The sequence below is a fragment of the Stegodyphus dumicola genome, chromosome 4 (genome assembly GCF_044657685.1).
Source record: "Stegodyphus dumicola isolate Sdum_Otavi_A_Nest chromosome 4, ASM4465768v1".
NCBI lineage: Eukaryota > Metazoa > Arthropoda > Arachnida > Araneae > Eresidae > Stegodyphus > Stegodyphus dumicola.
The window spans coordinates 19,173,612-19,190,286 of record NC_140771.1 but is presented as its reverse complement, the minus strand read 5'-3'; the positions used below and the strand labels follow the sequence as shown (position 1 = coordinate 19,190,286).

Sequence of the window (16,675 nt, the reverse complement as noted above, 5' to 3'; positions counted from 1 at the left end):
AGCTTCCTTTTTTCACCAGTTCGGTCACCCTTGAATACCTTCTTTTTCTCCTCTGCTTGTGGTCTTGGCCGTTTGATGGCAGCTGGTCTTGGCGGAACCGGGAAACTTCTTTCGTGTTCTTGCTTGGACCTCGTTGCTGGCCGTTCAAATTTTCCTTGTACTTTTCCCTTCCGCAGTTCGGCGACTTTTGCTGCGGAGAGTCCTGTCAGATGAGTAGATCTTCCGTTTTAGAGCCGGGTTATAGTTGCCGTCATTTCTCCTGGTTCTCTTCACATACGTCGTCCTTCTCCCTTCTTCATTCTGGGGGTGTTCGTGAACTCTCTTTTCTGGACGGTGGAACGGCTTCTTTTTCTTGCTACCTTCAATTTTTCCGCGGGGCAATTTTCTTTTCACTTGCTCCTGCCTCTTATTGGCTTGCCCTTGCACTTGTCGTTTTTCCACCTCTGGAGCTTGTGCTTGCGGTGTCTGCCGTGCCGGATCCTGCAAAAGATCTGAAAATATTTGCATTTTATTACGATCGAAGTAGGGCTTGATTTGATCAATGTTTGCGGAACAGGTTTCACCATTTCTGGCTTTTAACACTACTACAGCGTGAGTTATTTTTTCTATAACATATGGTCCTTCAAATCGTGGAAAAAATTTGGCAGTTTTATCTTCTGGTGCTGAAGAAAGTGAATGCTTAATTTTTAAAACTTCATCCCCTACTTTATAAGTTACTCCCCGTCGTTTCAAATCATAATAGAGCTTCTGTTTTCTTTGTGCTACTTCAGTATTCTTCTTTGCTTCCTTAATTAGTTTTTCTATATCACCCATTTTAAATTCTGGGGCTCTTTGTTGCACATAAAATAATTTATCTAACGGTGTTATAATCTTTCTGCCTAGAAATAACTCAGCAGGAGTTTTGCCCGTTGTATCATGTTTTGCGGTCCTAAGGGCGAAAGCAAATTCATTGACATAGTTATCCCAGCTTTTATGAAAATTTTTAACATAACTGCGGATAATTTTCACTATATTTCTATTGACCCGTTCCGCTATATTTGATTGCGGCCGATACGGGACCATTTTTAAATGACGTATGCCCAGTTTTTGGCACATGTCTTCAAATATATTACTTACAAATTGAGGACCATTATCCGATATAACTTTTAGGGGCGTCCCGTATTTTAAAATATATTTATTTAAAATAGAATCAGTAACTAATTTCGCGGAGGCTCGTTTTAAGGGAACAATTTCGGTCCATTTACTAAAATGATCAACCATAATAAGGAGATAGCGACTTTTATTTAACTGACTTTTTGGGAAAGGGCCCAATATATCGATGCCAATTATTTCATTTGGAAATTCGGATTTAATACTATTTAGAAACCCGGCCGGGCGGAAATTAATATAATTAACTGCTTGACATGTTGGGCAGGACTGGACATACGCCCTTGTTAACTTTTCCAGTTCAGGAAAGTAGACTGCCTCGCGTACGCGTTGGATAGTTTTTCGAATACCAGCATGAGAAGCTAAAGGGCTGTCATGGAGCTCCTGCAGGATATTTAATCTAAGACTAGCTGGGATAACAGGTCGAAATTCGTAGTTTTTGTATAAAATAATAGACCATCTATTAGTTCGTAATGGGCCGCCCTATTTCTTATCGCCACAATATCTTGGTGGCTAAAATTTTCAGGATCCTTCAAATACTCATAAATGCTTCCAAACTCAGGATCCTTACCCAGTTCGGTTATTACAGTTTCTCGGGAATTTATTGTACATGCTGTAAGCATTGCCACCTTTACGGTATTACCTTGTTCGTCTATTTTAATTCTTGATAGGGCATCTGCTACGATATTTTCCTTTCCAGGGGTATGCTTGATTACCAGATTATATTCTTGCAGCTTGAGTGCCCATCTTATTAACCTTGGGGATACATTTTTCCCTGTGTACAATCTAGTTACCGCCGCATGATCAGAGTACACTGTTATCGGCGCCTTTCCAAAATAGACTCGGAACTTTTGCACTGCTAACAGAACTGCCTCTCTCTCGGTCGCGGAATAGTTTCTTTGTGTTTGATTTAAAGTTCGGCTAAAAAATGCCACGGGCTGCTGATTTTGCGAAAGTACCGCTCCTACTGCATAATCCGAAGCATCCGCTGAAATTTCTAAATTCTCATCCTTTTCAGGAAATTTCAACACAGGGGCTTGCGTTAATGCTTGTTTTAATTTTTCGAAAGCACTATTGGCTTCGGCCGTCCACGAGAATCTTGCCTTTTTCCTTTTTAATTTTAACAATGGCTCAGCGATAGCCGCAAAATCTTTTATAAAGGACCTATAATATGAACAAAGTCCTAGAAAAGAAGAGAGCTTCTTTGCCGTGTTTGGAGTCGGATACTTTTGTACAGCGATTATTTTTGATTCATCTGCCTCGATCCCTTTTTGAGATATTTTGTAACCTAAATATTTTAATTCAGGGGCTGCAAATTTGCACTTTTCGACATTAACTTTTAGACCGGCCTCATTTAATAAAGAAAACACCTGTCTTAAATCCTGTACATGTTGGTCGAGATTATCACTAGTAATAATGATATCGTCTAAATAGATAAATGTGGACTTTCCAAGAACAGGTCTTAACACAATGTCCATGCATCGCTGAAATGTTGCCGGGGCCCCTGAAAGGCCAAACGGCATACGCAAAAATGCATAAGTGCCAGACTTGGTTATAAAAGCAGTCTTAGGCACGTCCTCAGGCCTAACCCCTATTTGAAAATAACCAGTCGTTAAGTCTAAAGTCGTCATAAATTTGGTTGATTTTATGTTCCTTAAAATTTCTTCTATGATCGGTAACGGATATACCGGATATTTAGTTATGGAGTTTAATTTACGGTAATCAATAGCGAATCTCCATCTTTTTGGATGCGTCAAAGGATAGTCATTATTTTTCTTACATAAAACCACCGGGCTAGCATAACTACTTGAGATGGGCGTTATGATCTTTTTACGTAGCATATCGGTAATATGCCATTCTATAATTTTTTCCTTATTCTTATCATACCGGTATGGTTTTTGACGAACTGGCATTGCATCTCCGGTGTCAATACTATGGTTAGTAACCTGAGTAAATCCTGGAATATCACTAAATAACGAAGCAAATTCACTTACCACTTGTCGGATTCTTCCTTGCTCGTCATTAGAGAGGTGGTCAAGTTTTAACATCGGCGGTTCAGCGTTTTCTGTACGAACTGGTTTCATTGTCAGCTTAAGGGACGCTTCATTAAAATCCAGCGTAGCTTGTGCTTCTGAAAGAAAATCTATTTCTAAAATTATATGTGCTTGCAGATTCTTTTGTACTTTTTGTACGCATCCGCCAAAGTGAAAGTTCGCATACCTATTAACCAATCAGCTTACTCTAAAAAAGAAAAGACGTCATCACCTATTAGCCTATCCGCGATAAGACCAAATAAAGAGTTCCAACATGAGGTACAATTGATTACTACCCCGAAGAGCAGTTCTCTAAAAGTTTCTTGAGTTGATAGCACGCTTATTTTTCTTTAGACTTTTTTTTTGTTTGAACCTTACGCCGTGCAGTATGGATAATGGTCTTAATATCAAACTTTGTGAAGGTGTTTTACAATCACCCGATGAGGTATTAAAACAGTTAGAAAAAGATATTGTTTATTTACCTAAAGAGAATTCTCAAATACGTGCTAAAGGAAAATCTTTTCCGATTCCCCGAGAAATTGCTGCTTTTGGAGATCAAGGACTTACATACACGTTTTCAGGTATGAGTATTTCATGTCAGCCATGGACCCCTCTACTGTTTGAAATCAAGTCTTTAGTCGAACATTTGAGTGGTGCGAATTTTAATTTTGTACTTATCAACCGATACAAAGATGGTAATTCTTGCATTGGACAACATAAGGACAATGAACCATCTTTGGATAGTAATCATCCTGTATGTTCCCTGAGTTTGGGTGAAACGCGGACTATAGTATTCAAAAGGCAACAATTTCAGGATTATAGACTAGAACTGGTGAATAATTCTTTACTAATTTTAAGCTCCCCAACAAATGAACTTTGGACTCATGGAATACCTCGTCAAAAAGAACGAAATGGTGTTCGAGTCAGCCTGACTTTCCGAAAGCTGCTATTACCTGGTAAAAGAAAGTTTGATGAGGATCACAGTCAACCTAAAAAAGTCATGAAAGATCAGAAGGTAAGCATAATGTTAATATAAGTTTTAAGGCACACAAAATTTAATTATTTGTCGCTATATCAGTTCCTTACTTGGTTTTTTAATTATTTTATAGGAAATGACATCTGACAAGCTATTGCCAGTGGATACACACCTGAATTCTGAAGGACCTCAGTTAACAGTGAATTCCCTTCCTCCAAATATGTTTCATCTAGGAGATCAAAATTTTGTCATCGTTTCGTGCTTCTTGGGTCATACTCGTGTTCATATTCGTCGTTATGGTACGAATGATCAAGGTTTTTTGTATCCGACGAAAGATGGAGTTTCGCTATGCCCATTAGTATGGAAAGAATTATGTACTCATTTAAACACTTTTGCTACCTTTGAATCGACTGATGATATATTTTTTGTTAAAAACGATCTGTGTGTTTCAAAACAAAATGTGAATGGTGAAATAATCATATCCCTACAGAGACTATTTCAGAAAAAAGGATTACAGTTTTCAGTTTGTTCCAGAACGTGTTTTAATGAAGAAAGATCAGCTACAGAAACTTGATACAGAAAGTGATGCGATAAGCGTTCTGGTGAGAGAAAGTCTTATATCCCAAACTATGGATTATTTTACGAAAAGACAAATTCATGAATATTCATATACCGAAAGTGGTTTTTCAGGTGATCCGGACAGACCGCACGGATTTCAAGAACTTGAGGATTCTTTATGTGAATGTATAAGTAAGTCTATTTGTAACGCTATTTCTGAACTTTTTAAATGTTTTGCTTGTCAAATAGGATATGAATCAGTGTTTATGCATACTTGCTTAAATTTGAAGTCTGTAGAAAATTTTAAAAAGTACTTTGATCAAGCATTTTACACCATTAATTGGAAAGCATTGGCTAAGGACTTCGTCGAAGAAAATATTAATAACACTAATTTTGTTAAACTCATTTTTGATTATGATTTTTTCCAGTGTATTAACTTTAGTGATTTGTACAAAAAGATTGAAAATGTTTATGTTAAAGACGGAAAAACTTTGTTTGAATCTTTAGAAAGCACTGATGATGAATAAAAGTTGTTTTTGTTTTTTAAAATGTATCATTCATTACTTAGCCTTTGAGAAGTTACGTTTACTCTATTTTTCTTTTCAGTCTGGTTTAAATTCATTATAAATAGTTTTTTTATCTTCACATGCTTTAATTTATGATTGGTTTAATGTGTTAGATAGAGATGTTTTATGAATTCGAAGTAGATGTTCTAAATTTTAAATTTAACACAGAATTATAATTTTGAAATATATATATATATGAATGTTAATGTGCGGTTAGATCATAACAGCTGCTGTAATGGAAGCGATTCTATCTCAGACTTATCGAGATCCTCAAGTCCCTGCCAGTTTTGGTGGTATTACTGCTTTACATCATGCTTTAAAAGGTCGCGTGAAAACGAAAGACATCCAGAAATGGCTGCAAAGCAAGGATTCTTATACATTACACAAACCCGTGAGACACAAATTCCCCAGGAACAGAGTGATCGTAGGAAGCTTAAACGAGCAATTTCAGTCTGATTTAGTAGATATGCAATCATTAGCCTCTTTTAACGATGGGTATAAATATTTACTAATTTGTATAGATATCCTTTCCAAATTTGCGTGGGCAATTCCCCTTAAAGACAAAAAATCTACTTCAATCATATCCGCTTTCGAAAAAATATTTTCGGAACGCATACCGAGATCTTTACAAACAGATGCTGGGAAAGAATTTGCCAATAAATATGTTCAAGACTTTTTAAAACGGAAAAATGTACGCTTTTTCACGACACATAATGCAACAAAAGCCTCTGTCGTTGAGCGGTTTAATCGTACTCTTAAAACTAAGATGTGGAAATACTTCACTGAAATGAATACGCGTAAGTATATTGATGTTATAAGCAAATTAATCCATAGTTATAATAATACTTGGCATCGCAGTATTAAGACAGAACCCGCATCGGTTACATTACAGAATCAAGAGAAAATCTGAAAAACGCTATACGGTCAACAAACGACACGGAAACAAGTCAGATCAGATTTAGAAGTGGGGGACACGGTTCGCATCAGCCGAGAAAAAATGCTCTTCGAAAAAGGATACGAACAAAACTGGACAAGAGAAATTTTTACAATTCATAAAATTATTCGCCGGATTCCTGTTGTCTATAAGCTAAAAGATTTAGCAGGAGAAGTTATACAAGGGACTTTTTATAAGCAAGAACTTCAAAAGGTTTCTGACTCTGGTTATTATCCAGTAGAAAAAATTTTGAAAAAAAGGAAATCTCGCGGTAAAGTTGAATATTTTGTGAAATTTCAAGGGTACCCTGAAAGTTTCAATGCTTGGGTTGAAGACGTTAGAATGATATAAAAAGCCCATGCATTCTTCCTACCTTTCATTTGAACGAAAAATGTCTTTCTTTGTTACACTGATAAGCGATAGCTCTACACACTTTTTCCCGGAAAATAAAATATCGCAATTTACCACTCAGCTTCCTTCTCCGGTCGATTTAAATGGTGAGTGGGAATTATCCCTTGTGGACTTTATTTACCCGCATTCCTGGTATAACGTTCGAAAAGACAACAATTTATTTGGATTTGATTTGGGCGATGGAATATGGGAAGGTAGAAGAGTTCCTCCAGGATGTTATGAAAAGGTACCAGATTTATTAAAAGCTTTGAAAATACCATCGCATGAAAATAAAATTGAATTTAATTATCATCCTGTCACGAAAAAAGTGACAATTAAGACAGACGAACATTCTAAAGTTATTCTTCATGAAGGATTAGCTGAGCTTTTAGGATTCGAACCCGGTATTTACAGAGAAATTGTACAAAGTCCTTTCGTAGCCGATCCAAAAGTCTCTTTTCCTGTTATGTATGTGTATTGTGATCTATTAGAGCCTCAAATCGTAGGAGATGTGCAAGCTCCATTATTAAAAATTGTCACCGTAGAAGGAAATGATGGTGATATCATAAACGTTCATTATCCCAGACCCTTTTACTTACCAGTCATCAGACAACACTTTCAGACTATACATATTGATATAAGACTTCATTCTGGAGATTTAGTACCGTTTGAGAGAGGAAAAGTTTATCTTGTATTGCATTTTCGTCTGAGACAAATTCTATAAAAGAAGCACCCATTTTAAAAGTGATTTCATTTTGATTTTATACTCAAAAGTAGAAGCATCAAAATGTTGAAGCCTTACACGTGTTGCATGAAAAAATTTGAAGATTATTATGAAGAACAAGCCGGAAACGGACTACCTTATTATCGAGGAACTATTTTACAGAAAGGATATGGTATTGGAGGATTTTTTGCAAAACTATTTCGTAGCGCTATGCCTTTTTTGATTAGTGGAGCTAAAACTGTTGGCAAAGAAGCTTTACGGACTGGAACTATGGTTGCAAACGATGTGTTATCAGGCGAAAAGTTTAAAGCATCTCTGAAAACAAGATCTAAGGAAGTTGGAAAAAAATTAGCCAAAAAAGCAGCTCAGAAAACAGAGGAGATGATCGGTCGCGGAAGGTTTAAAAGGAAACGCAAAACCTCGAAATGCTTCATTTCATCTAAAGCCAGGAAAGCGCAACGACGCGACATTTTTGACTCGTAGTGGCTTTTCTGTTAAAAGATTCTTCAGAATGTACAAAATCCGAATTGGATTTATTTTCATTACCTCCAACGCAAACTGTTATTGAAAGAGGTCAGTGGGTTGAATTTCATCCCCTGGCCAATGTATCAGAAGGAAGTCCTGTAGAGTTCAATATTTCCGGAAGCGGAGATGAATACCTTGATTTATCACAGACTCAACTATATGTCAAAGTAAAAATTTTAAAAAGTGATGGCAAGCCTCTCACGGCTGAAAGTAAATTGGGACCTGTCAATCTATTTTTACATTCTATGTTTTCTCAAGTAGATATCAGTTTAAATGAAAGACTCGTTTCCTCAAGTAATAATACTTACCCTTACAGGGCCATTATTGAAAAATTACTTAATCATGGTTTGGATACAAAAACTTCTCAGCTTTCATCAGAAATGTTTTTTAAAGATACAGCAGGTCGAATGAATGTTTTTGATCTTAAAGATTCTCACCCTAATGAAGGATTCATCCAAAGAGCTGAAATGTTTAAGCTGAGTGCCTCGGTGTCGATATGATTGGCCGGTTACATTTGGATATGTTTCATCAAGAAAGGCTCTTATTGAATATGGTGGATATGAAAATTAAACTCATACGCAGTAAGCCTGAATTCTGTTTACTGGGTGCTGGTGAATTTAAAGTTCTACTTGAAAATGCCTCTTTATTTGTAAGAAAAGTGAGAGTCAGTCCTGGTGTTGTTCTAGGGCATGCAAAAGCCTTAGAAAACTCAACAGCCAAATATGCAATTAATAGAGTGCTCTGCAAAGCGTATTACATTCCCACAGGAAACATGAGTTTTGTTCAAGACAATATTTTCATAGGACAAATGCCTAATCGTATTGTGGTGGCATGTATTGATAATGATGCATTTAACGGAAACTATAAAAAGTCTCCTTTCGAGTTTAAACATTATAATATTAACTTTATTGGAGTTTATATAGACGGTCAACCTGTGCCTCATATTCCACTACAACCGAATTTTGATAAAAATCAATTTATACGAGCTTATCACAATTTATTTATAAATGCGGAAGACAAGGGTCTTTATCTTTCGCGATCAGAATTTTCAGAGGGATATTCTTTATTTCGCTTTGATTTGTCACACGACTTGTGTGATGGTTCCTATTTAAATCTCGTTCGGCATAGCAACTTAAGATTAGAAATAAAATTTGGCACTCCCTTACAGCAAACTGTTTCTTTAATAGTGTATGCTGAATTTGAAAATTTAATAGAAATTAATAAAGCTCGAAATATTCTTTATGACTTTGGAAACTGATGAATTCATCAGAGATTCATCACATCTTATCTAGAGATCCTGTTTCTCTGAGATGTTATGCGGGTGTTTTTCCTTGTGACAAAATACCTGTAATTCAAAATTTCCCTTGCGCTTTGGTGCTAAACACTGACTAGCATGATAAAGAAGGCACTCACTGGCTTGCTGTCTATGTTATAAACAAGCAAACTCTTGAATTTTTTGATTCTTATGGACTTCCCCCTGAAGCATACGGAGAAGATATAACCAAATTTGTCAAGAAATATCATAATGTTCATTGGAACAAGACTTCTTTTCAAAGTCTGACTTCTAATGTATGTGGACAATATTGTATTTATTTCATTATAAAACGATGTCAAGACTTCTGTATGAAAGTAATTGTATCGCAGTTAGCCGGAAGGAAAAGTGATTTTCGAATATTTCAGTTTGTCAAAAAACGATATGGTGTGAACATGCTTTTTAGAAAATAAACCATTTTTGTTCCTTTTTTTTTAAAGAATTATGTGTATGTGCTTTCTCTCCTTTATTTCTATATATATATATATATATATATATATTTCACATTTTCTTTTTATTCTGTCATTACGGAGCTGCCATTTCCCTTTTCGTTTATTCGAGCTTCGATAAAAGAAAAGGGAAGCCCACTCTTTTAGTACGTAAAATATTATTTATGTAGAAAGGCTTCTATAAAAGTGTTGAGGTAATTCACAAAGAATCATGAGAGCGAACACTGTGACAACTTAAAGCAGCAGATTTTGTGTAAAGTATAAATATCAAAACATTTATTTACAGTTATCATTCAAAAGATGGAACTGCCTAAGTTAGTCCATCCTTTTACTTGTCTCATCAGCGGTCCTACGGGTTCCGGAAAAACTATTTTTGTTAAGAAATTGATAGACCACCAAATGTTTGATCCTATGCCGTTAAATATAGTTTATTGCTATGGAAGTTATCAGCCGCTTTTCAATTCAATAAAAAAATGTAAAATTTGAAGAAGGACTGCCCTCTAATCTCCAATCATTACAAAATGCTTTAATTATTATAGACGATTTAATGTCTGAGCTAGCAAGCGATATCCGTTTAAGCAAGCTTTTTACAAAAGGAAGTCACCACCGAAAACTCTCAGTTATCTTTATAACGCAAAACCTTTTTCATCAAGGCAAAGAGATGCGAAATATCCACTTAAATTCGCATTACATTGTCATACGATATATAAAAATCCTAGAGATAAAAGTCAAATCATGCATTTAGCTAGACAAATGTTTCCAGGGAAACTGAAGGCCTTTCAAGAAATCTTTCAGGATGCTACTTTTTCTCCTTTCAGTTATTTGCTAATAGATTTACGACCTGAAACAAACGAAAGTTTGCGTCTGCGCAGTGGTATATTTCCAGGAGATAAGCCTCGCTAAGTCCCTTAATGTCACTTGACGTCGAGCTGTTAACATGTCTTCTAGAATCGTTATTGACTTCGAAGGCTTTCAACTGAAGCCTCATTGTTACATTGTGAAAGAATTGGCATTTTTCTCCGTACATGAAGGACATCATGCCTGCTGGTCATTTCTACCCCCTCATTCATGGGAAAAATTGTCGCTCCCTCAACAAAAGTGTTTTTCATGGGTGATTAGAAATCGCCATAATTTGAGTTGGAATGATGGTATTCTACCTTATACCATGCTTCGTATTATTTTACAGTACTTATCATCAAGTTTATTCTGACATATATGTGAAAGGTTTGGAAAAGAAAAAATTTTTAGAAAATCTGTTATGTCGAGACATTATAAGTTTGGAAAGCTCCAAAATAGAAAATTTAGAAAAGAAACGTTCATTAATATGCTCGTATCATTCTTCTGGATTTAACTGCTGTGCCTTAACCAAAGCCGCCGGTTTTGCAACCTTTATAAAAGAAAGTATGCAGTAAGGAGAATTCATTTACGTTCAGAATGTCTCATCAGAAGGATGTAGATTATCTAAAGCTCTTAGGAAAAAGTCGAACAAAAGCAGCTGTTCTAAAAAAGTGTCCCAACTATCTCACCAAATCCGTTTGTGAATGTGTGTTAAATATTTTAAAAGGAAACATTCCCATCAATAAACGCACCAAAAATCGAATCTCTCCTTTTAAAAGAATCTTAAGAAAATTAGCTGATAAAAAATTACCTCTTTTTAAGAAAAGACGTCTCTTAGTTCAAAAGGGCGACGGCTTTTTATCGCTTCTCATTCCAGCAGCCGTAAGCGCCGTATCATCGTTAATCCATGGAACATAGTAAGAAATTTGCTTTGGTACCCCTGGATCGCATGCAGCATTTTGAGGATGAACATGTGAGTGATTTAGATTCTCAGATTCAACATATCTTAAAAAGGAAAATGGACGATGAGGAAAAGGCAAAGATGTACATACAGGTTTTACAAAAATATGTGACGTTTCCTAACGTTAATGCTGTTAAAGTTTCTGAAGTAGAACCTCTCGAAGAATCTTCTGAGAGACGTTTTGATATAGAAAAGGATATCATTAAGGCAGTTCCTGTCAAACAGGAAACAACTGCAGAGAAAATAATAAATTTTTTAAAACAACATCAGGTTTCTTGGACGCCGAACAAAGAACTGATACTGGATGGTAACGTGTTTCCTGGCTCAAATATTGTACAACTCATAAATTTTCTGTTAAGAAATATAGCTCGAAGGCCTGCTGCCTTCGAACAATTTAAAGAAATGCTAAATATAAACAACTTTCCTAAAGAATTTATAAAAAATAAGCATTTACTGATTACAAAAACTATGTATGCTAGACCTAAAATAACCAAAAAGAAACTATCCTCAAAAAGGTGGTTGAAATTGTGAACAAAAAAGAAAAGGTTTGTAACATTAATTGGTATTTGAAATATGAATAAAAGAAATAATATCTTATTATTTTTTGGTTATCTTTTTATTATTAACACAACACACTTAATTTGCGCTTCTTAATAGAGCTTAATTCCTTTTCCACGTCGAAAAATAGAATATTATACAAATCAGTAATTTTTCTTCAAGATAGTTTAAAAATTTTTTTATAATAATTTACATTGGTTATTCTTTCATGCTAGGACTAGCTGAGGACCATTCTTTTATTCTTTTATTTTTATGCACCTGTTTAAAGAAAGGGAGAACAAAGCAGTGTACTATATTCAGAAAAGCCTTCATGACGTCACAAAGGGCTACGTGCACAATTTCAACAGTTTCTATTTTCCCTGGGGCGGGGTAAGAGTTTCTTTCCCAATCTGCACCAAAGGTATGCTCCACCGCTAAATGATGTTATCGATCTTCAGGAACCCTCTCAGCTAGAAAATGTTCTCCACCGCAAAAGCAATGACGTCATTTAGAAAGCATAACATGTTCAGACAAACCCTCATGACGTCGCGATGAGTTTCTTACTGGCAGACTTTGCTCCATCGCTAAATTCATGACGTCATTTCTCAGAGCATCTGGCCGCTGAAAAATTTGCTCCACCGCAGAATAAATCATATCATTCTCTACCACTTGCTCCACCGCAAAAAATAATAACGTCAATCTCCGCCGCTAAAACTATGATTTCATTCTCCATCGCTAAAACAATGGCATCATTCTCTACCACTTGCTCCACCGCAAGATTCTCTACCACTTGCTCCACCGCAAAAGTAATAACGTCATTCTCCATTGACTGCTCCACCGCAAAACAATGACGTCATGCTCCATTGCTCCACCGCAACATTCTCTACCACTTGCTCTACCGCAAAAGTAATGACGTCATTCTCCATTGACTGCTCCACCGCAAAACAATGACGTCATGCTCCACCGCTAAAGAAATAACATCGTTCTCCGCCGCATGCTCCACCGCAAAATATAATAACGTCAATCTCCGCCGCTAAAACAATGATTTCATTCTCCATCACTAAAACAATGGCATCATTCTCTACCACTTGCTCCACCGCAAAAATAATAACATCAGTCTCCGCCGCTAAAGAAATAACGTCATTCTCCGCCACAAAATTAATGGCGTTATGCTCCACCGCTAGAGTAATGACGTCATGCTCCACCGCTAAAGTAATAACGTCGTTCTCCGCCGCATGCTCCACCGCAAAAGCAATGACGTCATGCTCCACCGCTAGAATAATGACGACCCTGAATTCTTTTATGTTAGAATACAATTATAATTCATATTCATATAATTTATATAAATAATATTAATAATAATTAAAATGTATTTGCTTCAATGACCTTTCAATAGCTATAATGACACATTTTATTTATTGAAATGTATAATTATAGCGCAACAGTATTGTTCCAAAGCAAAATTTCATTAAGTCGTATTGTTGCCATACACCAGAATTATAATTAACGAAAAACATACGATACCGATATGATGTCATTTCCGGTATAGAAGCTATCGTAAAACAACGAAATTCGGAAATAGGTATGGTTTATGACGTCATTTCCGCTAAAACAACCAGCAGAAAACAACTCAACTCTAAAAAGGGCGTGCTCTCTGACGTCACTCCCGGCAAGAAGCAGGAACAAACAACTCAACTGTTCCAGAACTCCCAAGCAGCAGGAGCAAAACAACTCAACTGTTCCAGAACCCGTAAAATTGTACTACTGACGTTATTAATGATACAACTTTACAAATATATGTTACCCTTAAAGCGTATAATTCAGTTGTTTCATAGAAAAACTTGATTTTTAATGAAATAACTAGCCAATCGGTTAAAGTATGTAATTGATAAATAATTTCACACTTTAATTAGTTATACTATAACTAACAAATGATAGACCGGTAAAGTGAAAAATAAACAATTTGAGATTAAAATAAGTTCGTTATTTGATAAATTAACTAATGGTAAGCGGAAAATTCTCTCCAAAAATATATTTCATATTACGGATAGAATAATTTATAAATAATAAGGAAAAACAGAACATATAATATTATTGCTACATTAGCTAGCGGCTTTCCCGTGCCATCTTTATTAACAATTCGTCATTTACTAACGCTTTAACACCACCTTTACTTACGATTAGGCATTTACTAACAATTTGACGAAGGGTCTTTTCTAATTCTTTAACGATTAGGAAATCGTTATTCTATAAAATTACTAGTTAAAGTGTAGAATCCAATAACTTTATGTACTCTATATTATGTACTCTATATTACAACAGTTACTCTATATTTCTTTGAAATGCATACAATTTTACTAGTAAACTCAAACCTTTCTCGTTTAAGTTTTGCCTGTTTTTAAAGTAGCATTTTTCTTACAAAATTCATCACACGCTGAGATTTAGAGCCAGTCAGGCTTACCATAAAAAATCCATAAAACTCTGTCTATTACAGAAAGAAATAAAATATAAGGCTTTTGAAATGCAAAGGAATTCACGTAGAAAAAAATATAATGCAATGGAATTAGATTTCATTTAAGAAAGAAAGACACAATAAATTATTTAATTATATTAACAATGCAGTGCAGATGCAACAACAGACTACGAAAAAGCAATTAATTTCAGTACAGTAACATTATAATTAACTTAAGCATTGATGGTAACAAAAGTTTAAATTAATTACAGTACAATGTGTAATAACAAAATAAGTTAACGTGTTCAATCAACGAGCACCAATTCTATTTAAGTGTACAAAATAATTCATTTATACTTTTAAAATTATCACTGCAGGAAAAGAACAAGTTTTATACTGTTTTAAGTTAAGCAATACTCGCTCTTAGCGGAATTATACAAATCGACTATTTTAGTAAGTTCTGATTTACTAAGTTTCTAAGCTGATTTACTAAGACTTGGAATGATGCTCAAGGCCGGCGCTAGACGTTTTGCCGCACGGTGCCTGCTTTAGAACTTCAAAATTCTGCCGCCCAGCTCTTTCCACAGTTCTAAAAATTTTGCGTTCTCTTAATTCTGCCGCCCGGTGCGGCCGCGCCGATTGCATATGCTCTGGCACCGGCCCTGATGATACTAGGAATGACTAGGAAACGATAATTTAGATTAAAATTACAGATGTTTTAATTAATAACAATCTTAAAAACTGGTTAGTAGCTTTAATTTTGACTCCATACACTTCAACAATTAAAAAAGCCAAAAGATAGGAAGTTTCCTTGTCAGCTCTTTTTGAGTCCTTTTCTAATACTGCTAAAATTCTGCATGATATTTGTTTTAGAACTGCTAACAAAATTTTAAATACAAAAGTTATACTGCAATTTTAAGTCTGAAAAGTAATTAATTCAGACTTGAAAGCTCTTGAAACATAGAACTTGAGCTCAAAACAATAAGAATAGAATTTTGCATTCTTTTTTTTTTTAATTATACGATTGTTGCTTCATTGATAACAATGTTATAAATAGTTTATTTAGAATTATACTACAATTGCTGCATTAGAATCCATGTTTCTTACTAATTATTTAAACATGAAAAATGAGAACTATAATATTTATATGTACTTTTTAATCTCCAAAGTCATAATAAGTTTTCTCATAAATAGGAAATTGACTGTTTTCAACAGTTTTCACCTCTTCGTCAAGAAACATTTCTTTTACGGTCCTAATTAAAAATTACAGAATAGCAGAACATAATCTATCTCACGAAATTTGCTAAAACAAATTCTTTCGCATTAATTTTGAATTTTATTTAACTCAAATTTATTCAATATTTCGAGTTCTGGATAATCAAATTAGCGGTATCATTCTAAAGCTGCAAAATGTAATTAAGAAGCTCAGCTTCGTTTTTAATGATTCATTTTACCACGCCACTGGGGGAAAAAAAAATATCTGAGTTTTCAGATTTTCTATTACGTCCAAAGGGCGTTTTTTTAATGTTTTGTGTGTTACCTTTATTTATTAAATATCATATTCTTTGCACTTAAACCATAAAATTCAATTCCATAGCAATACCGTAGCATATCTTTAGAATTTCCGATACACAGTTCTGCGCGCTGGAGACAAAAAGGTTTTTCCCACCCGTAGAGTGTTGCCATTGCTCCCTTTTAAATCGCTGAGTTTCTTACTCAAAAATTTGTTAAAGTTTTGCAAAATATAAAATCGATAATAAATCAAATTCCAAATTTCAAATTTGGTCTTCCACATGCCCATATTCGTAGGAGGATTACGTCATTCAAAATTCGATGGCTCTATGTAACGTTGTTTTATCACAATGCGAGAAATATACATACATTTATGCAGAATTTTCATTATTTCAAGGAAAATCTGAAAGCTTTCATATTTCATATTGCGCCCAAAAGGATTTTTTTAACGTTTTGTGTGGTACCTTTACTTATTAAATATAATGTTCTTCGCACTTTACCATAAAATTCAATTCCACAGCAATATCACAAAATATTTAAAAAGCGCAAAATTTAAGAATTTCCGATACACAGTTTCGGGCGCTGGAGATACATTTCTTTTTTCGTACAGTGTTCCCGTTGCACGCTTTTAAATCGATGAGTTTGTTAATTAAAAAATTCGTTAAAGTTTTACAGAATTGGGAATAGCTAATAAAACATATTCCAAATTCGGAGTTTCAAGTGCTCATGTTTGGTTGGAGTACTACGTTATTCAAAATTGGAT

The 16,675-nt window shown here is 35.0% G+C and overlaps 2 protein-coding genes across 2 annotated transcripts; both read left to right on the top strand.

Moving 5' to 3' along the window:
* The first annotated feature begins 3,403 nt into the window (after positions 1-3,403).
* Positions 3,404-5,262, top strand: LOC146997485 (uncharacterized). Its single transcript, XM_085814239.1, has 2 exons — positions 3,404-4,194; positions 4,289-5,262. The coding sequence occupies exons 1-2, from the start codon at positions 3,568-3,570 to the stop codon at positions 4,727-4,729; spliced, it is 1,068 nt and encodes a 355-aa protein (XP_085670365.1). The 5' UTR covers positions 3,404-3,567; the 3' UTR covers positions 4,730-5,262.
* A 3,086-nt stretch (positions 5,263-8,348) lies between these two features.
* Positions 8,349-9,110, top strand: LOC118193970 (uncharacterized protein F54H12.2-like). The gene has a single exon (XM_085814307.1). It carries the CDS (start codon positions 8,349-8,351, stop codon positions 9,108-9,110), a length of 762 nt encoding a protein of 253 aa, XP_085670433.1.
* Positions 9,111-16,675: the final 7,565 nt, after the last annotated feature.

What these genes read in the sequence shown, in the direction of transcription:
- LOC146997485 (XM_085814239.1), top strand. Translation starts at nt 3,568, where the DNA reads ATGGATAATGGTCTTAATATCAAACTTTGTGAAGGTGTTTTACAATCA. An exon ending in AAGTCATGAAAGATCAGAAG is followed by an intron (nt 4,195 to 4,288) that starts GTAAGCATAATG and finishes ATTATTTTATAG; the next exon opens with GAAATGACATCTGACAAGCT.
- LOC118193970 (XM_085814307.1), top strand. Translation starts at nt 8,349, where the DNA reads ATGATTGGCCGGTTACATTTGGATATGTTTCATCAAGAAAGGCTCTTA.